The sequence below is a fragment of the Micropterus salmoides genome, unplaced genomic scaffold, assembly GCF_014851395.1.
Source record: "Micropterus salmoides isolate LMB-PRFRI ecotype aquatic unplaced genomic scaffold, ASM1485139v1 Ms_hic_scaffold_2, whole genome shotgun sequence".
NCBI lineage: Eukaryota > Metazoa > Chordata > Actinopteri > Centrarchiformes > Centrarchidae > Micropterus > Micropterus salmoides.
In genome coordinates, this window is record NW_024041150.1 from 7,284,208 (window position 1) to 7,309,683 (window position 25,476).

General features: G+C 48.0%; 4 protein-coding genes across 5 annotated transcripts in view; 2 read left to right on the forward strand and 2 right to left on the reverse strand.

Moving 5' to 3' along the window:
* LOC119911377 (G-protein coupled receptor 4-like) overlaps positions 1 to 25,476 on the reverse strand; it is a 286,949-nt gene that overhangs the window by 141,290 nt on the left and 120,183 nt on the right. The window lies entirely within an intron of this gene.
* Positions 3,343 to 14,535, reverse strand: LOC119911353 (nuclear receptor coactivator 4-like). Its single transcript, XM_038730220.1, is given in 12 exon segments — positions 3,343 to 4,365; positions 6,092 to 6,184; positions 6,291 to 6,599; positions 6,681 to 6,889; positions 6,892 to 7,441; positions 7,663 to 7,785; positions 7,884 to 7,964; positions 8,050 to 8,158; positions 8,953 to 9,044; positions 9,129 to 9,269; positions 10,766 to 10,888; positions 14,379 to 14,535. Coding segments are annotated over 11 exon segments (1,752 nt in total). The 5' UTR covers positions 10,805 to 10,888; positions 14,379 to 14,535; the 3' UTR covers positions 3,343 to 4,359.
* LOC119911374 (protein YIPF3-like) lies at positions 16,283 to 20,955 on the forward strand. The gene is given in 10 exon segments (XM_038730256.1): positions 16,283 to 16,464; positions 17,001 to 17,210; positions 19,446 to 19,552; positions 19,634 to 19,679; positions 19,880 to 19,904; positions 19,907 to 19,971; positions 20,046 to 20,177; positions 20,264 to 20,377; positions 20,459 to 20,582; positions 20,682 to 20,955. Coding segments are annotated over 10 exon segments (1,017 nt in total). The 5' UTR covers positions 16,283 to 16,392; the 3' UTR covers positions 20,804 to 20,955.
* LOC119911406 (2'-deoxynucleoside 5'-phosphate N-hydrolase 1-like) lies at positions 22,267 to 23,565 on the forward strand. Its single transcript, XM_038730299.1, has 4 exons — positions 22,267 to 22,457; positions 22,844 to 22,915; positions 23,008 to 23,118; positions 23,393 to 23,565. Exons 1-4 carry the CDS (start codon positions 22,322 to 22,324, stop codon positions 23,509 to 23,511), a joined length of 438 nt encoding a protein of 145 aa, XP_038586227.1. The 5' UTR covers positions 22,267 to 22,321; the 3' UTR covers positions 23,512 to 23,565.

Below are 25,476 nucleotides of genomic sequence, written 5' to 3' on the forward strand. Positions count from 1 at the left end.
AGAAACGTGATGTAACTGGAATCTGTTACAGACACTGATCATGATCACACCGGGGTTATATGTGGAATAATAATTCATTTATTGCTTTGCATGTTTTTCACAGTAAAGTCTGCTGCTGTTCTCTGATTGGTTCTGTTTAGAAAATGATTAACAGCTGAAAAAGTTTCATAGATTTAGGAAACTAATAAAAAAGTAATTAAATGTAATAAGTTACGTTACTTTGATAAATTAATTGAAATATTTAAGTACTTTTACATTTTAAATCTGTGTAACTTCCAAACCTGATTAGAAGCTGCTGTGGCTGTTAAATTAGTGTTTGTTCATTATTTTCTCATCAAACTGATAAAATTACTTAAACAAAGACAATAAAGTAACATGAGATGTTCAGATTTCATGGTGATGTTCTCTCTCTTCACCAGCAGGCGGCGCCCTCTGCCTCCACGCCAGCCTCACAGCTGATCAGAGGATTTAATCAGCTCAGACTACCGTTTGCAATGCATGCTGGGAAGCTGTGCAGATAGTCACAGATCACCTGACCCTGGTCTGAGGGACCAACAGTTATCAGTGAGTTCCACAGATCATCGACCGGAGCTGAACTGTTGTTGTTGCCTCTTAGAGGAGATAACGTCTCTGCGGTCTCTGCTTTATATCCTGCGTCAGCGAGATTAAAGATTAGAGAGGAGGTATGGCAGGAAGTGATGTCACATGTTGGCCGAGCTTCAGTCAAGATTAAGAAAACGTGGGAACATTTCTACCTGTTGTTTTATTTGTCCTGTTATGACGACCGCGTCCAGAAAAATACCTGCTTCATTATTTGTAATTGTAGAAGAATCTCCACCAGGCTGCACCTGAAGAAACGTCTCCGCCGCACCACAACTAAAAGACGCGTCAAAAGAGGAAGTGAACGTGACCGAAAAACCCAGAACATGAAAACCCGCTCACCTGGAAACTCCTCTGGTTCCTGTTCAGGTGCAAAGACGGGAAGAAAGGAAACTTTCAAACCTTAAAGAGCAACAAACACCGACAGGAAGTCCAAAGTAAAAGCCTCCGTGTCAGCTCACCTGTCCAAACAGTCCACTGACTCTCAGCACTGCGTTGTCCCGATGACCCTGAAGTAAACACAACTGAGTCCACTGACCCTCAGCTCTGCGTTGTCCCGAAAACCCTGAAGTAAACACAGCTGAGTCCACTGACCCTCAGCGCTGTGTTGTCCCGATGACCCTGAAGTAAACACAGCTGAGTCCACTGACCCTCAGCGCTGTGTTGTCCCGATGACCCTGAAGTAAACACAGCTGAGTCCACTGACCCTCAGCGCTGTGTTGTCCCGATGACCTGAAGTAAACACAGCTAAGTCCACTGACACTCAGCGGCGTGTTGTCCTGATGACCCTGAAGTAAACACAGCTGAGTCCACTGACACTCAGCGGCGTGTTGTCCCGATGACCCTGAAGTAAACACAGCTGTGAGCAGGTCGGGGTCAGAGGTCACAGAGCTGAACACGGGACTCATTATTGACGGTTTCTTCCTGTGAATCAGCTGCTGATCAGATTACTGATCGATCTGAAGAGCGTTGTGATGTCTGAGCGAGTCAGAGGCGCCTGAACTCAACACCAGACAGAAGTTCTTCTGTTTCAGTGTGAAGAAACACAGACAGACGTGCGAGTCGACTGTTTCCAAGTCTGGACCAGGGGCCCCGGACCTCTCAGGGCCCCGGACCTCTCAGGGCCCCGACCTCTCAGGGCCCCGGACCTCTCAGGGCCCCGGACCTCTCAGGGCCCCTGACCTCTCAGGGCCCCTGACCTCTCAGGGCCCCGGACCTCTCAGGGCCCCTGGTAGGCCCCTTCAGTAATCAGTCCATGAGAGTAACTGAACGCATGATGTCATGTAGTGCAGTAAAAGTAACTCAGAGGGTTTTTTAAACTGGCGGCGCGTTCAGTGATGTCACAGTGATGTCACAGCTCTGCCTATCAGTGTCCTCCTGGTGGAGGGTGTGACCTCATGAGCCGCAGTAAACAGGAAGTTTATCAGAGTGTTATCTCTGTGTGAAGCCATTCAAACGTTCATTCCTCACATCCTGCCGCTCGCTCTTTAAAAGCTGCTCGATCTTTTGAACTCCTACAAACTGCTGATCGGGTTTCAGTCAGTTACACATTTTCCCCCTGAAGACTCTGCACTTCAGTTTCATCTGTTCACTAGTTGCTCTACGTATCATCAGGTTTTAGGATAAAGAGCAGCAGCCGAGCCGTCAGCGGGACGCTGAGGGCTGATTTGTTCAAATGTTCTGAAGAATTTCTCGCACAAAGAAATTTGCACAGAAGGAAAACAAAGTTCAGCTCTAAGAAACTAAACAAGCAGCTGATTGTATTTTTATATTTATGAATTGTCAGCTGCCAGCTGAACCTCTTATTTCTCTCTTTGTATAAATAAAAACGTTTGTGTCTCCAGGCGGCAGGAGATGAAGTGTTTAATGCCCGCAGCCCCCCCGCTCAGACAGCGTTTGTTAGATTTACAACAAGAAAAACACGTTCATCAATCTGCGGAGTTAAATTGTGGAATAAACTAAATGAAAGAAATTATTTTCAAGAGGCTCTGTGGTAAAAGCAGGAGCGCTCCTTTGTTGCTGTTTGAATGAGCTTAGATAAATAAAGACGGGGACTTTGCTGCTCATCTGTTGTTTTTAAACATCGTTTTATTTGTTTTTACTTTCTCTTGCATGTTCGAAACAAAGATTTTGCATCGTCCCGCCGCTGATCGGATCCCTGACGACACCGTTCACCACCGAGTGACGCCCTTCCTGTTGACTTTAACCTTCTTTGGATGCAAACGATGGAACCAGATCATCGTCTTGTTGCTGCTGTTTACATTCAGCCTGGTGTCTGAATCCAGTCTGTTGTTTTAGTTTAAAAACACATTTCATTATCTTATCATCATCGTTCAGCCTCGTAAATCCCCCTGAACCGGTTCCTTCAGGTGAACTTCCTGTTGGATTCCGGCGAACAGCTGATGTTTACCGTGTGCGCGTCCAGCTGACAGCTGACGTGTCAGGTGGCTGAAACCAGTTTGAGCTTCAGGTCATGTTTCCAGGGGAATTCCACCTGTGCGTTCCAGGAAGCTCAAACATTTCTGAAATGAACCTGCTCTTCTTCTTCTTCTTCTGTCTCGTACTGCACGCACCGTCGTTAACTCTTCATTTACCCCTCTGATGCGGTCGATCAGCTCTCACTACCGTCCGTTGATCTCTTACTCGGTTTTTCCTCAAATGTCAGTCGCTTTGGATAAAAGTGTAAAGATGTAAACTGGTGTAGAAATGTGTTTGACCTTAGTGATGTCACAGACACGGCGATAATGTCAGCATGTTTTATTACTGTAGAGAAGAGAGTGCTGATGACATCACAGCGCTATATGACAGAAGCCCCGCCCCCCCAAACAAACTGTCACACAGCTTCATTAAAAAGCACCAATCACTGCTGACTGCAGAGTCACGTGACCCGTCTGCTACGAGGCTGCAGGATGCTTCGGCCCAAGGCATTTTGGGAAACAAAAGATTCTGTTTTTGCCCTGAACCAAGTCTCGCAGGTGGTCAGCCTGCGAGACTAGACTCAGGGCAAACTATGTTTTGAATGTTTTGTGTCTGTTAAACTTTCAGGAGGTTTTAAAGTGCGTCTCTATGGACTCGGCTATTGTGACTGCAGGAAGTGATGCGAGCAGCCTGCAGCCTGGACAGGAAGTAGATCTCTGTAGTTCAGCAGTTTCACAGGAAAAACAGAAGAAGAAAAGGTCATAATGCACCCGGAGAATCTGATCCATGAAGAAATAATAAAACCTGGCTCGTTAAAATAAAGACTACTTTATATTAGACTATTTATACATTAGCTCCGCCCACCCGACTCCATGGCCCCGCCCCTTCTCCTCCAGTCAGGATCAGCTGATGAAATGCATTCTGGGATATGTAGGTCTGCATGAATCAAGCTGCACCAAATCAAATAAATGAGTTCTAATCAGCAATCAATATTTCTACTAAACAAACGACTTAAAATAACGAATCAGGAGAGGATCTGATTGGTCGACTTTAAAATGCAAATCAAAGAGTCCTAAAGTTCGAGGTGACGTCAGAAAACCTTGTGAGTCAAGAGTGGAGACACGAGGTTTCCCCCCCACGCAGACGGCCGACTCGGCGTACCGATCGGTTCGTTCCTGGTCCTGATTGGAGGAGAGCGGCGGGTAGCGGCTCGGCGTGGTGATGTCACAGGAAGAAGGCGGCGATGGTTAGACTGTTGCGTTGTGTGCGCTGATCAGCGATAATAAAGTGACTCACAGAAGAGAGGAGAAGAAGAAGAAGGAGCATCCATCATCATCGCCGTCACATCTGGAAGAAAAAAAAACAAACATTATTACTGTGCTCTGATTCGCTGTCGGAAATATTCATGTGAAGTCGAAACAACACGGGCTGCCGAGTCGCTGACACGTAGAAAGATGGCGGACGGCGATGGTTAAGGGGTCTGACCCCCCTAATTAAGGCTTGGACCCCCCAAAGGAGGCAACAACAACAGATGAGTTTACTTTCGTACCCGTCACCGTAAATATTACAGTATATTTCCCATATTCGGGCCTAAAATGGACCAGACGTTAGTTGAACGTCTGTCCGCATCACTCGCAGCAGCAGGTTGATGTCGGCAGTCTGGCTTCTCTTGTTAAAGTAATTATATTAGTATCGTATATCAGCATATTGTGTTTGTTTTTATCTCCCCCTGCATGTCAGCTGTTCTCAGTGTATGCAGGTAACAGAGAACAGGTGGACACGCTGGATTGGTCCTGCAGAGCTGATTGGAGTCTCCTGATTGGTCACCTGGATGACAGCAGCCATCTTAAGCCGCACTGACAGGAACTCTTCTCTGTCTCGGCCGTTCCCAACCTGCCACACCTGTATGTTACATCCAGGACACCTGGGGACGTAACACTAGCAACAAATCATAACAAAAGGCTTCTCACGGCACTCTGACATCATTTACAGAGACCCAAGAATCCCCAAGTCCCCAAACTGCTTTGTTGAACGCACATTACGTTTCTTTCACAGTGAACACGCGTTTAGCTCCTCCCTCTCCCTCGCCACGCAGCCCCGCCCCTCTCTCAACGTCATTACTTTACAAGTCGCGACACGGTGGATATTTTTCTAGCGGACCAGTCAGATGTTACTCGTAAGCGACCGCGTCGGTTTTCTTTTGAAAGGCTCCATCATCAACATGCAGCGCCGCTGCTGCTGCGAACGGGTTCAGAAGACGAGTATAAAAGTTTCCTGTAATTCCACAGGCAGACGTTAAAATGGTCAAAGATACTGGGCGCTCCCACAGCTTTCACAGCACCAGCAAGATTTGAGTGGTTTCAGGTAAAGGGACAGAAGCGGCCTATCAGGGCTGACCACCTGGGAACTGAGGTACGTTACGTGGGCTGACATTTGAATCATGTCTGAATTATACTGAGTTAGAAAAATAATGGTTAATGACTAAAACTAGACTCAAATCCTAAAAAAATAATAATAGTATACTGAGGACTAAATATGACAAAAACAGGACGTCTGACTCACGACTGAGACTAAACGCTAGTTTGAGACGAGTCACATGTGAAAATGCACCTGTGGTGGATTTTGAGAAGCAAATCTCAAAGACGCGTTCAGACCCGTGCGTTCAGATCCTGACTTCCTGCATTTTACAGCCCGTCAAAGTGTCTCTGATCTGCCAGCAGCCGCTACGCCGCCCGAACGTCACCTCATGTGTTCCGTCAACAAAGCCTGAAGAAGAGAGTCCTTCTGGTTCCGGTCCTGGACCGTGGCGGATCAAACGCTCCAAAGTTTGGCTCAGCTCAACTAACAAACTGCAGCAGCTGCAGTAAGGAGGTTCGGTGCGAGGGAGGAAGCGTTTCCTTCAACACGGCGTGAATCTGACGTGTCGCGCTCAAAGCTGTCAGAGAGCAGCGCGAGGTCTTTATTAGCAGCGAGGGACGCACACGCTGCTGCTACGCTAACGTTAGCTGACGTTTTGCTACACGACCACACAAACTGAACCACCTCAGACCCGGTTCGGACCGAGCGGACTCACCTGCTCCGGAGCCCTGTGCAGCCATTTCTCTTTGTCTCCGCCCAGCTTCAGGCAGGAGAACAGGTCACAGACGGTGGGCAGCGCCAGACGCTCCTACACACAGGAAACAGGAAACAGTCAGAACCAACAGGGTCGAGGCCGGACGGCGGCTGTGAGCAACTGTGTGCTGGTCTCTGCCGGACTCAGCTGGTCCCGTTACCTGAGCCTGACTCCTCTTCTTCAGCAGCCATTTGTCCTCCTCGGGTTCTGGGCCGGGCTGACCTCCTGACCCCGGAGCAGGAGGAGGCGTCTGTCCTGGAAACACCCAGAGTCCTGGATCCGGAGGGCACTGGAACAGAGACGAGGAGGAGGAGGAGGAAGGCTTGAAGCGGGAGCTGTGCTCCTCCCTGCTGGCCTTCTCCTCCTCCGGAGCCAACCAGCCGGAGAGGGAGGAGGTGAGAGTCTGCAGAGGAGCCCTGCAGGAGGAGGTGTTGGACGGGTGGAGCCAGGCCTCCAGGATGGCCTGAACCTGAGGGGGGACCAGGAGAGTCAGCGTCCTGTCACTTCATGGATCACATCAACAAACCTGAGGTGACGGAAACAAACTCACCTTCTGCTCCTGCTCCCTGAGGCGCAGGGTGGGCGGGGCACTCTTAGTGGCGGGCGTGGCGTTCTTGTCGGCGGGCGTGGCGTTCTTGTCGGCGAGCGTGGCGTTCTTGTCGACCGGGACTCCGTTCTTGTCTCGCCCGTCCTGCCGGAGCAGCCAGAGGCTCAGCGCTTCCTTCCCACAGTTCTCCTCGCAGACGCAGTCGGCGTAGGTGAGCAGACCTCGTTGGCCCGGCAGTTCTGCTGCACCGGAACCACCTGCTGCAGCCACGCCTCCAGGCCCGCCGGGGAGCCGGGGCTGGAGGCGTGGCTGGAGGCGGGGCTGGAGGTGGGCGGGGTCTTGAGGCACTTGAGCCGGCCCAGGTTCTCGATCTCCACGGCCTTGGTGGTCTGGCAGCAGGAGGAGCAGTCTGCGGGGGGGCGGCTCGACCCCGCCAGCCAATCACTGGTCGACCATCTGTCCTCAAACGGCTTCAACACCAGACGCCACCGCTCGGCGTCTGACATGGTCTCCATGGCAACAGTAGGCGGAGTGATGAGCCAGTCGCTCAGCTCCTCCTCCTCTTCCTCCTCCTCCTCCTCCTCCTCCGAGGAGACGGTGAACTCTGATTCGTCGATCTTCTCGATGGAGAAGGAGGAGCTGCAGCTGCTGCTGGTCCTGTCCCTTCTGACGGGGGTCTGGTCTGGGAGGAGCCACGCCTCCAGGTCCCTGAGCTGACCCCAGGCCTGCAGGAAGTCCACCGAGGCCAGGACCGGACAGGAAGTCTAACACAAACACACAGGAAGTCATGTGATCAACAGGAACAACATGGAGGGTTGAGACATGACAAGAACGCCGCTATTGTTTAAGGACTTAAGACTCTGGGTCCACTTCCTGTCCACGGGGTCCTGGACCAGTTAGAAGTGGACCCATATAGACCGGTCATCAACGGGTCTGGACTCACATAATCGTCTCTAAAGAGGCGTCCTCGGACTCGCCGTCTCACCTTGCTCTCCTTGTGTGGGATCAGCCAATCCTCAGGGTTCCCGCTGGGCTGGTAGCCAATAGGAGCGCTGCTTGCTGGACGGGCTCCCAGCAGCCAGTGGTCCAGAGCGGCGGCATCCATCTTCTGCAGGGACACGAGAGAGCGTGTGATCATGTGACACACAGAGCGCCTTCACTAAACATCCCCACAACACCTGATCAAACCTTGCCGCTCTGAGTTACCTGTCTCTTGGCAGCGATTGGACAACTCTGCACCTGATCTCTCAGGTGGGCGGGGCTCTGCGAGGACACGCCCTCCACGAGCTGCAAACAGGAAGTAGAGAAAACACCTGATCAGTATCCCGCCTTAAGGGGTGTGTGTCTGTGTGCGTGTCAGCGTGTGCGTCACCTGAGCAGTGATGCTGCCGAACGTGGTGATGGCGTGCCTCAGAGAGCGAGTGTCGGCGTGGAAACTCATGTCAGGTGTTTCCTCTGGTGTCAGGCTCAGAGAGGAGAACCTGCAAACACAGGAGGAAACAAACACACCCAGTTACAGCTACAGCAGACTCCGCCTCCTCCATCACGTCGGGATGCGTTCAGGGTGTTTAGTTTTTAATGTTGTGTTCTGGGTTTAACCTTTTTAGAGGCAGAATAATTGACCTGATGATGAAGAGCCTCCTGTCTCACATTTAGACTTCCTGTTTCAGCTTCAACACGCCGCCGTCACCAACTCAACACATTTAAAGTCCGAGCTCGCTCCTCTGTAATAATGGTGAGTTCTGTACATGTGACTGGGGCTTCTGTAAAGAAGTCTGCGTCCCTCCTCGGGTCCAGAGACCAGACGAGGAGACTCCGTCCTGACTCAACACGTCGGAGACTCATTATAGGAACAGAAACAGTTGTTTACTGACGGCGCCGGCTCGGAGTCAGGAGGTCGAGTCTGAACGTGTTTCAGTCTAAAACTGTTTTCCTCCCCCAACAACTACCACAGAGGAGGAGGAGGAGGAGCGGCGACTTCAGTACAGACACCTAACTGAGCTGCAGTGTGTATGTGCGTTCTTGTACTTGCTACATAGTGAGGACCATGTGTTTAACCAACCGAGTGAGGACATCTTGGGCCGGTCCTCACAACGTCAAAGGGATGTTTGGAAGTTCAGACTTGGTTTTCAGGGTTAGGGTAGAATTTGGTTTAGGTCAGGCTCAGCATTGTAGTTGTGATGGTTAAGGTTAGGGTGAGGGTCCAGGGAATGCATTATGTCAACAGTGGTCCTCACAAAGATAGAAGAACAAGGATGTGTGTGTGTGTATTTACTTCTCCATGCAGCTGGTCAGCTGGTTGTTCAGGTCGTTGCTGTTGTTGGAGTTCTGCATCTGATGGACGATCACGTCAAACTGACCTCGGAGCTGAAACACACAGAGTGAACGTCACACACACAGTAAACATCACCACCCCCAGTCCTCCCAGTCCTCCCAGTCCACAGCAGTTACCCAGTGCAGTCTGTGCAGCTGCTGCTGCAGAGTTTCTGTCTTCAGTTGCTCCAGCAGCTCGATCTGACCCAGCAGCCAAACCTCTCTGCAGCGCAGCGCCTCCTGCTGACGGCTCACACTGCTCTGCAGCTCGCCACGCACCTGAGAGAGAGAGAGAGGTTGTTACATTCATGCCAATAAAGCTAATTTGAATTGAGAGGTGAGACAGAGAGAGAGAGACAGACAGACAGAGAGAGAGACAGAGAGAGAGAGAGACAGAGACAAACAGAGACAGAGAGAGACAGACAGAGAGAGAGACAGACAGAGAGAGAGAGAGACAGACAGACAGACAGAGAGAGACAGAGAGAGACAGACAGAGAGAGACAGAGACAGACAGAGAGAGACAGAGAGAGACAGAGAGAGACAGAGAGACAGACAGAGAGAGACAGAGACAGACAGACAGACAGAGAGAGACAGAGACAGAGAGAGAGACAGACAGACAGACAGAGAGAGAGAGAGAGAGACAGACAGAGAGAGACAGAGAGAGACAGAGAGGGAGACAGAGAGACAGACAAAGACAGAGACATCTCTTCAAAATAAAAGCTCCCGGTCAGGAAACAAGGCAAAGACGTTGGTAACGTTTCTAGTTTTGTACTCTGACCACACACAGATCATTATTATATTTGGACTGAATATTCAGAACTTAATTTTCCTATAATCAACAGACACACAAACAGACAATGTGGCCTTTGTGCTAAAGATACGCTGTAATTTAATTCAAATAACACTCAGCTGTACCTGAGGCTGCACAGAGGAGCAGAACCAGAGTCCAGCAGAGTCCAGCAGAGTCCAGCAGAGCGGCGGAGACGGAGCTGGTCTCAGTCTGTCAGTGAAGTGAGCTCTGCTCTCTCTCCTCACTCTTTTATATGCTGACTCGTCCAGCTCCGCCTCCGCTCACAGGTAACGTGACCTGACCTGACCATGGCTAATTGAGCCTGGGTTACCACGGCGACCACACCGAACAACGACAGGACTTAAGGTGTTTTTGGCGTCTCTCTCACACACACACGCTGAGTCAGCTGTGGTGAGGTCACACTGACGAACGCCACCGATTGGTTCACAGCTTCGCAGGTTTATAAAAGACCCTGATGACTGAAACAGCTTCAGCTCTGATAAAAGGGTTACTGATGACAGGAGCTGCGGTCAGCCGACCATTGTCTCCCGCCGGTTCTCATCGGCTGACTCAGACGCCACAGAGATCCTCGTGAACCCTCTGGACTCAGACCAGATCCTGTCCCGTCCTCGCTCTGCTGTTTTTAACTCCCCGGGTGTGTCAGACAAGAAGTACGAATACGGCTGGGCACTAAATCAGTTTATTATGGGATCGATATCATAAACGTTCTGCCTCAGATCTGGTTACTGTTTGTTCTGAGCAGAAAGAAAAGTTTAAAACCACAAAGACATTTTTGGCCCTACAGCTCTGCCGTACAGTAAACCAACCCACCCTGATCAGAACGTTTCTCTGCCGCAGAGTTCCTGTAAAGAGAAGAACTGATATCTTCAGCTAAAGGTCGATAGCAGCCTGCGTATCGGCCTGCGAGCCCTGCACACAGACTGGCAGGCAGGCTGACGAGGAGGAGGGGGAGGAAGGCACTGACCTCTCTGGCGTTCTCCCTCAGCTGCTGCTCGGCCTTCATCACGGCGTTGATGGCGTCCTCCAGCTGCTCTGGGCCAGACGGCACTGCTGGAACCCGCTCGCCGAGGCCTCCACCGACGGCATCCTGGACAGGAAACAAGAAGGGCACGGCGTCACAAAGCCAGACTGAAGCTGAAGCACAGAAACAGCAGCCTGACCCTGTCAGCTGAGCAGCCCAACGGAAAATACCAGATGTACCGTTTAATAAATGTGGTATTAGGGGTTTTACTGAACGATCAATAATCCTCTTATGAAGAACTTTCCCTTCAGTCTCACTTCTGCTGCTCTTTCATCAGCGCGATTCCTCGCAGATGTTGAAACTAACGCTCTCTTGTGGTTCCTCCACCGACGCCACTCTCTTTCCTGCACTTCTGCTTTCCTTTCTTCACCGTTTCCTCCCTCAGTGAAAGATCAGCTGAGTCAACAACGCTCAGCTAAACGCTCCTCAGCAAGTAAAACGTGATGTAAATAAGCCGTCTGACAGTCGTCCTGTGTTGATGTCTTATAACGTGATAGTTTGTTTTCTCTCTCTCCACCTCTCCTGTGAAACATCTTGGGTTGGGTAAAGAAACCAGGTACCAAAATGGAACCGGTTCCTGTACAGCTGCTTCCTCCTTCAGGTGGTCATCGTTGTGTTGATAGAAGCTGGTTTGGAGCGTAAGAACCCTGACCATCAGGTCTTTAGTGTTAAAGTACTGTAGGGTTTATATATTATTACATCATCAACTTGTTGTGTTTTGTATTTATATTTAATTTAAAGACGTTTAAACATAAAAATCCACGAGAGTCACATCACTTCTGTGTTTCTGTTTTTCTGTCCACCCTCCGCCTGACTCAGCTGACCACGGACCAGCCGTGCAGCCGTTGTCGTGGCACGCCTCGGCTGACCTCCTCCATTGTGCTCTGGGATTAAACCAGTCAGACCACCAAACTATTAATACACACAACACGTACAGAGTACACACACGGAGCAGTACTTTTACACAAAGTGGAGTACCTTTAGACTCTGGGGACACTTCCACACTACGGTGCAGTACTTTAAAAAGTGTAGTTTCAGAGGAGTGTGGAGTACTTTCAGGTACAGGGAAGTACTTTCACTTTACTTTATTCTGAAATGGTATCGTGGCCTCAGGGCGCGGCGCCGCTGCAGTATCAGCAGGAAACAGTCAGCAGGCGGCCGAGCGAGCCGCCGATAAGAACGTGTCATCTTTAGTTAAAGGGCTGAAAATATCAGAGCAGCGAAGCGTCGGTCCAGAACCAGAACGGTCCAGTTTAACATCATTAAGACTGAGAAACCAGAACCAGTACAAACCTGACAGCACGCAGTATTCTGTTCTAAATACTCTGGTATACTGTAGTATTTGAGGATTGTGTCCATTATTATTAGTATTTATCATGACACTTCTGTAAATACTGCACGTCCACACTACTTTAGATGTGTATATTTTATACTTTTTAAAACAGATCCAGGTACTTTATCGTCTCTGAATATAAAGCTGTTGAACGTGGCAGCTTTAAAACCGTATCTAAACACTCTGCATTGTTTCCTGTCTGTACGTTTTGATGAGCGTGCAGGAGAGCGGCGATGCTCCCCGCTGGAAGCTGCTGACACATGCAGATTTCTAAAGGTGTCACACAAAGACGACCTCTGAGCGCTGAAGATAAACTGTAATCAAGGAGCCGTCTGTTAACTCTCCAGCTCCACGGGGAAAACAAAACAGAAATATTAAAACGGGTTAGACGGCAGCAAGTCAGCTGTCCGTACCTGCTCAGGACGACCAGTGAGCTGTCAGAGAAAAAGGCCCGTTATAAAGTCGACGTCTTGTTCTGTCCTGACAGAGTTTCAGTTTACTGACACACAAAACTTGAAGCATAAAGAAACGATCCAACTGGCTGAAATATAATCAGGTCTGAACTGGGTCTAATGTTTCCTTCTGTTCGCCTTAATGTCAACGCTAAATACATTTACTCCAGCACTGAGGTACTTGTACTGTGCTCGAGTATTTTCCTAATTGTACCCTGCGCTGTATGAGCGTTAAATTCACAGATAAATTCATGACGCCGCTCCTGTGTACTGTGTGTGTACTGTGTGTGTACTGTGTGTAACAGAGAATGAACCTTTAAAACACATTTAAACTCCTCAAGATTCTGACCAGATAAAACTTTGATGCACATTTAACCACCTGACTGAATATAGTTAGAAAAATATCCCCATCCTCGCAGTATAATACACACGAGCACAATTTAGTATTATAACATCACCAGTTTCTTCTTTAACAAGTACTTTTACTGTAGATATTTAAAAAGTACGTGTTACTGTAACTTTTACTTAGGTTAGGACTTGACTGAAGGATTTCTACTGATAAAAAGGAGTATTTTTACACCATTGTAGTACTTCTGCGTGAGTCATGGATCCGAGTGAGGCCAATAATTAACTGTCTCGTTCCTTATTCAGCGTTCTGTCTCGCGCAGGGTTTCTATAATGACACAATCTGCATAATTATACTATATATATATAATTAACTCCACCGATCAGCGAGTAACGCAGTCGGTAACTCCCGGTTTCATACCTCATGTCAAACAGAAAAAGCTCCAGAAACCTCCGAGTTGAGCCGCTTGCAGTGAGATCAGAGCTGGTTGGTTTGTTTTGTGTGTCGGAGCTCAGAGGAATGAGGAAACTGTTCCGTCCGCCATCACCGCCTGTCGGCCCGCACGTACTTCGCCCCCCCCTCCCTCCGCAGGGGGAGGGCCCCGCAGAGGGAGGGCCCCGCAGAAGACACGCGAGCTGCTCCTTAGTCTGGCATAAACACCAATATTACATCGATTATTGATTAAGAGTGAGGCGGCGGGGCCGGTGTCTACAGCTGATTACTCTGGTTTATATTAACCGAGCGTGAACGTGACAATCAGCTGTCTCACGTCAGCTCGCCAAACTCCACGCGGCAGACTGGCTGTTTATTTCTGTTCAGGTTTGTTCGACAGGACGCAAACCGGCAGAACAACTTAACACTATCTCAAAAGGTCTGCGGTTAAACTCGGTCAACAGATATTCCACCCAGCAGCATTTCATTTTAGTAAAACACCCAACTTTGATATAAGAAGCATTATCCAAGTAACGACTGCTCCGCTCGAGTTTTACTGGAAGGAGACAGTGAGAGTGGCAAAGGAAACACATCTAACAGATAACATCTTCTTACTGGTGACATTATAAGCACGCCGAATTAAAGAGTGGGTTCTATTAATGTGTAAATAATTTAAAAACTAATGTTACACCAAGTGAAATCTTCCCGCAGAGTAAAAATTGTAAAATGACTGCAAAATTAGAGAGAGTTTGGCCCTAAAACAGGAGGACGTAAGTAACATTTAATATAAAACTTGAGACCTACCAGGCTGATTAAGATGATTAATATCCCTCTAAAAGCCCGTCGTTAACATGTAAACACCCATCAGCTGAGAACACACATGCTTTGTAGCTGTTACGGTTAGCAGCTAGCCTTTCTGGCCAGCTAAGCTAACTAGCTAACGTTGTCGATGTTAAAAGAGCGGTTTTCTGTGACGCAGACGGACGAACTCACCTCGTGCCTTTGCTGTGGACTCTCGACTTCGATGACATTAATAATCCAAGTTAGCTCGGTGACACGTTACTCCGTTAAACTGCTCCGTCAAAAGCAAAAGCCGGTGTTTCCCACCGGCTGGTGCCCCCAATGTCACGACCACGTCAAGGGAAAAAAATGCGTGCAGGGGTGGAGAGGTCTCGCGAGAACCTAGACCAACATCCCGTTCCAGTCAGAGCGAGAGCGAGACTGCCCCCTGCTGGTGAAACTACGGCAACCGCAGCCCGTTTCTGACACAAGTAAATATTTATCGTTTTTTGATTGTTTTATAAAATATAAATATATTTATACTATTAATACAATAAAAATACGAATACAATTAATACACATTAATGTTATAAATGTGTAAATATGATCAATATATTTGTTTTATTAATACAATACAAAATATATTCAATGTTAATACAATAAATTGTTTTCATAAAAATACAATGTTATAAATATTAATGCAATACAAAATATATATTGAAAAATTAATGCAAAATGTTAATACACTAAGTTATATGCATTATACTGTTATAAATGTTATTATATATATTATATATTTAAATAATGAGTTAGCATAACACAAATATATTGAATAATGTGCAAATGAGTTCACAAGCATTGTTAGAATTAGAGCACAGAGGTGTGAATGTACTGCTTGGTGATTTTCAAAGACTGAAAGTTTGTATTTAAAGAACTTTTTTGGATCAGTAATCTCGCAGGCCTGCTCTCTGTTTTGTTAACAATAAAATCAGATCAATGTCAAAAAGATGGGTTTTAAAAAGTACACGTTCCTAACAAAGGGAGCACTGAGATGAACAGCCAATGAAATTGGTATTGTAAATCTGAATGTATGTCCACCAATATGTCGTTGGGATATACCTGCATGGTTGATCCTAGAACCCATTGTTCACTTATATTTTATGCAAACAAGCAAAAGAAATATGTCAGAGGCCGCAGAGAAGGAGATAAACCGTCCGGATGTGTTAATTATGTTATGGGGAGGCCATTTACAAATGTATACTGACGGGTCAAAGGCTGCAGAGAGCGGTAAAGTGGGTTTTGGTGTTAGCAGACCTGAAACAGGTTATAAAAAGGGTGTAGGATTCCAGTCCACATGTCAGTCTCCACAGCTGGTGGCAGTTCTCTGGACATTAAGCTGGGTTGAAGATAACAAACAGGAGCGGCAACTCTAATTACAATTCAAGATACTAAAACTAACGCCAGGCCTGATTTACTTGTGGAAATTATGCAGGTGTTCACAGAATTCACAAAGCAGGGTGTGAGGTGGGGTTTCTGTGGGTCCACATGGGCGTGGAGGGTAATGAGGAGACGGCAACGAGGAGTTCAAATGAATGTACAGTATGGATCACCAGATTACACAGAAATAATAAAGAGGTCAGTAATCATGGGAACATGAAAGCAAGGGGAGGGTCAGTACAAAGAACTGCAGAGAAAGAAAAATGTGCTTTTATCTGTAAGAGAAGAGACGCAGTAGTTTTATCCAGACTGAGGTTTGGGCACTGTGGAAGCATGTGTTAGTTCACTGCAGAAAGTCTCGTCACAGAAGCAAACTGTTCACAGACCTGCGAGCTCTCAGTTAACTTGGATAGTTGGGACAAAATGAAAAAAACAGGATTATAAAGGCAGGCAATCAGCATTAATCAAGACGTCAATAACGAACAGCGGAGGGCAGCAACACGTGCGTCTAGTCTGCCGGAAACAACAACAAGAAGACGAACAGCCGATCAGATATTCACGTCGTCTACGCCAACTGTGACGTCATCGCGCCCGCTGCGTGCAGCGCAGGGAGGCGGAGTCAGAGGTGCTGCTGTTTGTGTGATGTAGATTTTAGAGACCGAATCAACGGATTATTTGTTCTTTCTGCGGAGATTAACTCCGTCCGTCCGCCGAGAGAACATTCACACACCGGACACCGGCCCGGGACAAACACGGCACACCGCCAGGGGATCTGCCGCCGCGGGGGAAAATGTCTGCGGGCTCCGGGAACAGAAACACGAACACGGAACCGTGGGGAAGCTTCGATGACAACCTCATCCAGGTGAGCTAACGTGCTAACTGACCAGCTAACGGGAGAACTAACCCCTCTGCTAACGTGCTAACTGACCAGCTAACGGCAGAACTAACCCCTCTGCTAACGTGCTAACTGACCAGCTAACGGCAGAACTAACCCCTCTGCTAACGTGCTAATCAGGAAAGCCGAGCTAACTTACCAACAGGCTGCTAACTAGCTTAGCTAAGATAACCCACCAAGCTAACGTGAAGCTGACAACCAGTGCTAACACAACATGCTAACATGCTAACAGGCTCTCTGAGCTGTGAGTGTTGAAAACTACAGGAAGTGTTCTGACAGGTAAACACACCTGAGTGACGTCATGTCACGCAAGAAGTATTTAGATATTTCACTCAAGTACCAATACACGATGAAAAGTACTGAGATTCAAGTAAATTTCCTACATTCATAACTGAAGTACAGCAGTAAAAGTACACAAGTACTCTGAGCTTTGTGTAGTTAAGTATCAGCAGTAAAAGTACATGTTCTCATGTTCTTGCACGTTGGTTGATGTATTGATTCAGGGCGGCGGCTCGGCCGTCGTGGACATGGAGAACATGGACGACACGTCGGGCTCCAGCTTCGAGGACATGGGGGAGATGCACCAGAGGATGAAGGAGGAGGAGGAGGTGGCGGCTGAGGCGGCCGCAACCGAGGACGACAACGCCGAGGACGGAGAGTTTCTGGGCATGAAGGGGTTAAAGGGTCAGCTGGGCCGACAGGTGGCTGACGAGGTGAGTCCAGATCCCAGGTTCTGAGAGACTCTCAATGGGACATTTCCTGTTTAAATAAAGGCTATTTATATATATATATATATATATATATAATATATATATATATATTATATATATATTTAGGGCTGGAGCGATTTGTGGGATTATCCCGGACAAGCTCCGCCTACAAGGCCGCGCCTTCGACCGTCTAAAGTTTGGAGTATTTCACACTCAACAACGTGCGGCTCCGTGAGCTCTGTGAACTGGAAACAGCTTCACTGCAGCACAACTGCTGTCCACGAATACGTGAAGCAGCACGAACACGTGAAACCAAAGTATGCCGCAGCACTGTGTCTAGGCGGCAGCACCGCAAATTGTGTTTACTTTCTGTCGCCAAACGAGCACGACACATTATCAGCACGAGGACACGTAGTGTTTCTTCATCGCCTTCATGTTAAAAGTAATTTCTGCCCGCTGCTGTCATAGTAACGTAATGTTACACCGCGAGTCATGTAACGATCGGCTGTTCCATATTTTCTGTTTATTTAACGGCCACGTATGAGCGAGAAAACAGCTGAATCTAATTACAGACAATCTGCGACTGTCTGTACAGTCTGAGTCCTTTCAGGTGTTCGCTGATGCAGAAATACATTTATCATACTGCATTACTTAATATTGAAATGAATCCATGTCAGAAACATCATTTAGTTTTAAATAAAGTAGCCTAATTAATGTCTGTTATTGTTATCATCACAACACATCAGTGACGTGGAAATTTGATTCATTGTAAGATTTGCTGCTATTCTCATTATTCTAATGTGCTTCATCAGGTTGAGTGAATAAAATATAGATTTATTGATTAGACATGTCTTTGATATTTATTTTGGGTAAATTGGTATGTTAATCGAGTAATAGGCAACTTTTCTTTCTTTAGAATAAACAAAATTAGTCAGATTAATCGACTTGAAAAATTATATATATTAGTATAAGTTTAGGACTGGTTAGCTGGACTAGTTTAGGACTGGTTAGCTGGATTAGTTAGCTGGACTTGTTTTGAACAGGTTAGCGCTACTTTTGGACTGGTTAGCTGGACTGGTTTAGGACTGGTTAGCACTACTTTTGGACTGGTTTGCTGGACTGGTTAGCTGGACTAGTTTAGGACTGGTTAGCTGGATTAGTTAGCTGGACTTGTTTTGGACAGGTTAGCTGGACTGGTTTAGGACTGGTTAGCTGGACTGGTTAGCTGGACTAGTTAGCTGGACTTGTTTTGTACAGGTTAGCGCTACTTTTGGACTGGTTAGCTGGACTGGTTTAGGACTGGTTAGCACTACTTTTGGACTGGTTTGCCGGACTAGTTTGGGACTGGTTAGCTGGACTAGTTAGCTGGACTTGTTTGTACAGGTTAGCGCTACTTTTGGACTGGTTAGCGCTACTTTTGGACTGGTTAGCTGGACTAGTTAGCTGGACTAGTTAGCTGGACTTGTTTTGTACAGGTTAGCGCTACTTTTGGACTGGTTAGCTGGACTGGTTTAGGACTGGTTAGCGCTACTTTGGACTGGTTAGCTGGACTGGTTAGCTGGACTGGTTTAGGACTGGTTAGCGCTACTTTTGGACTGGTTAGCTGGACTGGTTTAGGACTGGTTAGCGCTACTTTTGGACTGGTTAGCTGGACTGGTTTAGGACTGGTTAGCACTACTTTTGGACTGGTTAGCTGGACTGGTTTAGGACTGGTTTGCCGGACTAGTTTGGGACTGGTTAGCTGGACTAATTAGCTGGACTTGTTTTGGACTGGTTAGCTGGACTTGTTTTGGACTGGTTAGCTGGACTTGTTTTGGACTGGTTAGCTGGACTTGTTTTGGACTGGTTAGCTGGACTAGTTTAGGACTGGTTAGCTGGACTAGTTTAGGACTGGTTAGCTGGACTAGTTTAGGACTGGTTAGCTGGACTAGTTTAGGACTGGTTAGCTGGACTAGTTTAGGACTGGTTAGCTGGACTAGTTAGCTGGACTAGTTTAGGACTAGTTTAGGACTAGTTAGCTGGACTAGTTTAGGACTAGTTAGCTGGACTAGTTTAGGACTGGTTAGCTGGACTAGTTTAGGACTGGTTAGCGCTACTTTTGGACTGGTTAGCTGGACTAGTTAGCTGGACTTGTTTTGGACAGGTTAGTGCTACTTTTGGACTGGTTAGCTGGACTGGTTAACTGAACTGTGTTCTGATTGGTGGAGCAGCGTTACTAATAACCTGTGATGTGTTCAGGTGTGGCAGGCAGGGAAGCGTCAGGCCTCCAGAGCCTTCAACCTGTACGCCAACATCGACATCTTGAGGCCGTACTTTGACGTGGAGCCGGCGCAGGTCCGCAGCAGGTAGGACCCTCCACTTCCTGTTTGTGGTCAGCTGTTTCCTGTTCGGTCTGATGCTAACTGATGCTAACTGTCTCCCCTCAGGCTGTTGGAGTCCATGATACCTGTCCGCATGATCAACTTCCCTCAGGTACACACTCCTACTTCCTGAAACAGGTGTGACTGCTCACCTCAGATCCAGGTTCATCTAACAGGCTGATCCTGGGTCAGGTCCAGGTCCAGGGTCATTCAAGACAGGCTTTTCAAAATAAGAGCTGCTTTCTCAGACGTCTGTATGAACTGGTCAGCTCCAGCTCTGGTCCTCTGACAGTTTGTACTCCCTGTGTGTAGAAGATAGCAGGCGAGCTGTACGGCCCCTGATGCTGGTCTTCACTCTGGTGGCGATCCTGCTGCACGGCATGAAGACGTCAGGGACCGTCATTGTAAGCGCACGCACACAAACACTCACTCGCTGTGGTCCTCTGACGTAGCTGATGTGTGTTCGTGTGTGTTGCAGAGGGAGGGAACCCTGATGGGAACAGCCATAGGAACGTGTTTCGGTTACTGGCTCGGCGTTTCCTCCTTCATCTACTTCCTGGCGTACCTGGTCAACGCTCAGATCACCATGCTGCAGATGCTCTCCCTGCTGGTCAGTGACAGGACTGCACACACTCATTTAGGATCTGAATGAGTATTAATAAAGGCTCGTCATCACTTCCTGTCTCCTGTCCCCAGGGTTACGGTCTGTTCGGTCACTGCGTCGTCCTCCTCATCTCCTACAACATCCACTTCCACTTCCTGTTCTACGCCCTCTGGCTACTGGTCGGAGGACTGTCCACTCTGCGTATGGTGAGGACTGCGTTTCCCATCAGCCCCCTGTTCTCCCTCAGCTGTGAGCTAACCTGGTTTGTGTGTGTCGTCCCGTGTCAGGTGGCGGCTCTGCTGTCTCGTACGGTGGGTCAGACGCCTCGCCTCCTCCTCTGCGGGACGCTGGCAGTCCTCCACATGCTGTTCCTGCTCTACCTTCACTTCGCCTACCACAAGATCGTAGAAGGTCAGAAACGCCATTATGTTTAGAAACCGTCATGTGACTGCTGTCAGAGTGAGACGTCCTGTCGTTGTGTCAGAGTGAGACGTCCTCTCGTTGTTTCAGGGCTCCTGGACTCTCTGGAAGGACCCTACATGGCTCCCATCCAGCGGGTGGCCAGGGACGTGCCTGAACTGACGCTCAACGCCACAGTGAGGAGCCTGGGGGCCCTGCTGAGGACCCACTGAGGCCCCCGCCCGTCTCTTCCTGTCAGAAGCTCCATCAGTTTTCTCTCTGAACTCCTCTGTTGGTGTTTATGTTTTATTCTGTTGGTTTCCATGTTCTGCTGTATTTATAGTTTCTGTACAGAGTCTCTAATAAACTTTATGGTTTGACTTAATGAGCTGCTGGTTTTCTAATTAATATCTAAATGTTTAGTTGGAGCAGATCAGCTGATCCATCTGGCAAACAGACAAAACATTTTAAATGTGGAAACTGAAGCTGTCAGATGAAATGATGCGACGTGTAAAGTACATTTAGTTCAGGATGTTGATGTACTTCAGTATTTCCACGTGACACTGTTCACTACTTTGAACTGACTGCAGGTTCAGATGATGACCAACAGGATCAATGAATAAAATCACAGTAAACTAAGAGTATGTGAAGGAGCTCTACACAAGTACTTTTACTTTGTACTACTGTACTTATACTGAAGTATTTCTAATTAAACTAGTGTAGTATATTTCAGTTCAGAGTACAAGTACCTCAGATTTAGACGTGCAGAAGTTTAAATGTTATTTCCTACAGTAAGGCAGCCGAAGAAAGCTTTTATTTTGCCCTGTGCGCTGCCTGTCAGGTATCTATGAAGATTCTCAGTCATCCAGGTCATAGTTATCCAACGAAGGTTAAAATGAAGGGCAACTGGACTTGGTTGAAGCTACTGGAAGACGTTTCGTCCCTTATCCAAAGGACTTCTTCAGTTCTGACTGACTGGCAGGGAAACTCAGCTATTTAACCTCAGTGGGGTCGTTATCTCGGGTCATCGATACCGCTGGTTCGTTAGTGTTCCTTGTTGCTGTGACGACAGTCGTTACAGTCGTTGAGACTACCTGTGGCCAAGACTGAAACGACCATCGTTGGTATCTTCACCTGAGGCCAAGACTGAACGACCATCGTTGGTATCTTCACCTGAGGCCAATAGGTTACGTTTGTTGAGTTTCCTGGGAAGTGATGAAAGGACAGCATTGTAAGTGGGGGATAAGTGGTGGCGTAGACCCCCTCCCCTGTTCAATGACGGCTTCTCAACCCTGGTGTAGATGCTTCCTTGACACCTCTTTCAAACCATCCATCTTCTCTGTCTAAAATGTGCACCTGGTGGTCCTCAAACGAGTGTCCTCTGTCCTTCAGATGTAAGTAGACAGCAGAGTCTTGACCTGAGGAGTTGGCCCTTCTGTGTTGAGCCATGCGTTTGTGTAGTGGTCAGGTAGTTTTATCCCCCCCAACCGCGGTCCTGCTTGCACCAATCAGAGGCTGAGGAGTTTAGGGCGTAGACTATATAAAAATAAAGGTTTAGATGATAAAATCCAGCCAATCAGAGCGGAGAAAGAAGAGTCTATTTACAGCGGTTTACCTGCGAGACTGTGCTCAGGGTAAAAGAGCCCGGGTTTAGTGTTACGTAGCATACGGTGCAACGTCACCGCGCAGAGCGTCGTTCAATCCAGCGCGGAAATCTGCAGCAGGAAGACCGCCAGGGGAGCAGGCGGAGGATGCGGGTGTATTTCTGCGGGAGTATCCGCGGCGGCAGAGATGACGTGCACGTGTACCGGAGGATCGTTCAGACGCTGCAGAGCTACGGGACCGTGCTGACCGAGCACGTGAGCAGCACCGAGCTCACCGACAGAGGTCAGAAGTAATTTCACAAACTTGTCTTCAGAGTAAACCGGATCATCAGTCAGAACAGAAGTGGTCTCGGCTGCAGGTCTCTGGTCTGAGCTCAGACCAGAGACCTGCAGCCGAGTCTGGATCCATTAAAGTCTGGACACCAGAACCAAAACACAGGAATCCTAAAGTACAAGTATTTATACTGCAGTACTAAAAGATTTACCATTAAACTGTAAGACTTTAAGGAGTCCGCCCCCCCAGGACCTGGTCTCCCAGCACGTGTCCTTGGTAGTGGCGTTCAGAGTCCAGTATATGCTGGACTGGCCACAGCGAGTATTTCACTGTAGTATAAATACACGTAGTTTCCTGGCTTTATGTCACTGAGTTGCTGCGCTGTGATTGGACAGGAGAGGACGCCGCCGCAGCCGGAGACCGAGCCATCCACGACCGAGACCTGGACTGGCTGCGACAGTCTGACGGTGAGACCGGTCCCTTTGATGATTATTAGAGGGCGATTGGGCCCTCAGCGGTGTCTGCAGGTGTGTGTGACCTTTGACCTCTGTGCGTTCAGTGGTCGTGGCGGAGGTGACGCAGCCGTCTCTGGGCGTCGGCTACGAGCTCGGCCGAGCGGTCAGCATGAAGAAGAAGATCCTCTGTCTGTTCAGACCGGCGTCCGGACGCAGTGAGGACACGTCCTGCTTCCTTCCTTCCTTCCTTCCAGCTTCCTGCTCCCTTCTTCCATAATGCTCTGTTCTTTCCTTCCTTCCCCTCTCTTTTCTTCCTGCTTCCTTCCTTCCTTCCTTCTTCATCCTGCTTCCTTCCTTCCCTCCTTCCCTCCTTCCCTCATTCCAGCTTCCTGCTCCCTTCCTTCCTCTCCTAACCTGACAGCTTCACATCGGCTGCATTCCAGTTCCCTTGACTTACACAAATATAATATTTTACCCCACCGCCCGCAGATCTCTCCGCCATGATTCGAGGAGCTGATGACGGCGACCTCTTCGTGGTTAAAGATTACAGCGAGGACGAGGTGGAGAACGTTCTGCAGGAGTTCTTCAACGACCTGAAGAGAACCTGAAAAACACTGTTTGTTTTTGTTTTTTTACAAAATGAATAAAGTTGGAAAGCAGAAGAAAAAGTGTCGGTGCCGTTTGTTTCTACCTGAGCAGGTGAGCTCAGCTGCAGTTTGACACTTTTACTCACTTCCTGTTTTTAATCCAATATAATCAGCTTCAGAATCAGAACCAGTCTGCTTAAAATATCACAAAATCAACATCAGCGACTCAGTTTGATGGAAATCTGTAAGATATATAAATGTAGTACATGAAGAAATACTTTAAAAACGTCCTTCAAACTGTTACTTAAGTATTGGCAGCAAAATATACTGAGGACGGCGAGCTCTACGTGAAGAGAGAGATTTACACTGTGGTATTAGTACTTATACTGTAGTAGAAGAGAACTTCTTCCAGCGCCGTCAGTTCTTCCTCTTCAGAATGTTGAACAGCTGATTTAAAGAATCAAAATGAAACATTTGTTTATTAGAAATAATCTCGATAAACTTCTGCTGCTTATTAAAACTTTCTTTCGGTCCCCTTGCTCGATTTTAGCTTCCTGTCACCTTCCTCTCTCCTCAGTTTGCAGGTCGGCCTCCAAGTTCTTCTGTTCTCAGGTTCTGGTCCTGGTGTGGTTCCTCAGGCGTCCAGCAGGAGGCAGCGCAGCTCAGAGAGTGAAGCTCAGACACAAGGCTGTTTCAAAATGGCCCCAGAGTCCTGATTGACACCCGAACCCACCTCATACAGGTTCACATGGGTCTACAGAGAACCTCCGAGGTGCTGCCGGGAACGTTGCATGGGCTCTGTTCTAAAGAGGGAGAAACTTTATGGTCCACAAAGCCTGAAGAACCCAGAACCTTAAGGAACCCTGGGAATTTCTAACAAACCCCAATAAAACTTAGAGAACCCTGAATAAGTTTGGGGATGTCTGAGAACAACCAGGTTTCCCGATGAACCCTTCAGACAGCCTGAGGAGAACCCAGAGAACCCTTATAGGACTGCTGATGAACCTTAAAGAGGGTAGGGTTCTTGAATGTTCCTGACAGACCCCCTCGGCCGTCAGTGTGGATGATTGACAGGCGGTGTGACATCATGATGGTGGGCGGCGCCCTCTGACAGCAGCTGCTGAACACAGACGGGAAAAACAAACACAAAGATGAATTATTCATTAATTCTAATAATTCAGACCAGTCGATCAATATCAGCTGTTGCCAGGCAACAGGACACACGGGCGATTATCAGATCGTTCATTAGCGTTAATGAAACTGCGTGTCTCAGGCTGACGATGAAGGCGCTCATCAATATTAATGAAGTCATTTAATCAGCCACTGATCAGGTAACAACCTGCAGACCTGCCGCAGGAACAAACTGATCGCGTCGTATTTATTTAAGATCGTCTGCTTGTTCTGAACGTGTCCAACTCCAGAAACCCGACCTTAAATGTCGGAGTGCAGCATTCAGGAGGATCAAAAATGCGTTTTCATCAGTGTTTCAGTTACCTCTGCCATGTTCCTACAGGAGCCCAGAGAGTTCAAATCCAACACTGGCTCTACAGAGGGCCTTTCAGGGCCACCGTAGCTTCACCACGCGCTGGGAAGGAGAACCTCATCGCCAGATGCCACAAAATCCGTCACACTACTCCTTTAAACAAACACTGATGCTCCACTTTGCTAACGCTATAATGTCAGAAACACAGACTGTACAACAGAAATGGATGTAGCCGCCGTGATGTCACCCGTTGGTTTGTGCAGTACCGTTCTGAAGCCTCCAGTTTGGCCGTCGCCATCTTCTTGTTTTGGAACCAAACGTGACCATATTTGGATGAGAGGGTGGAGCTAGCTAGCTTGGTTAGCAAGGTGCATCTGTAATTCACGTTAGCTGTGATATTAGCTGGGATGCTAATTTTGGCTAGCGACAAACAGGCTTAAAACAAAACGTACCTACCTGAAAAATGGTAGCGACTTGTCAACCACAAGGTAGCCCCGCCCTAA

Excerpts from the sequence above, each read along its gene's own strand:
- LOC119911406 (XM_038730299.1), top strand. The coding sequence starts at position 22,322 with ATGCGGGTGTATTTCTGCGGGAGTATCCGCGGCGGCAGAGATGACGTG. Across the intron at positions 22,916-23,007 it reads CTGGCTGCGACAGTCTGACG|TGGTCGTGGCGGAGGTGACG; the intron begins GTGAGACCGGTC and ends CTGTGCGTTCAG. Across the intron at positions 23,119-23,392 it reads CAGACCGGCGTCCGGACGCA|ATCTCTCCGCCATGATTCGA; the intron begins GTGAGGACACGT and ends CACCGCCCGCAG.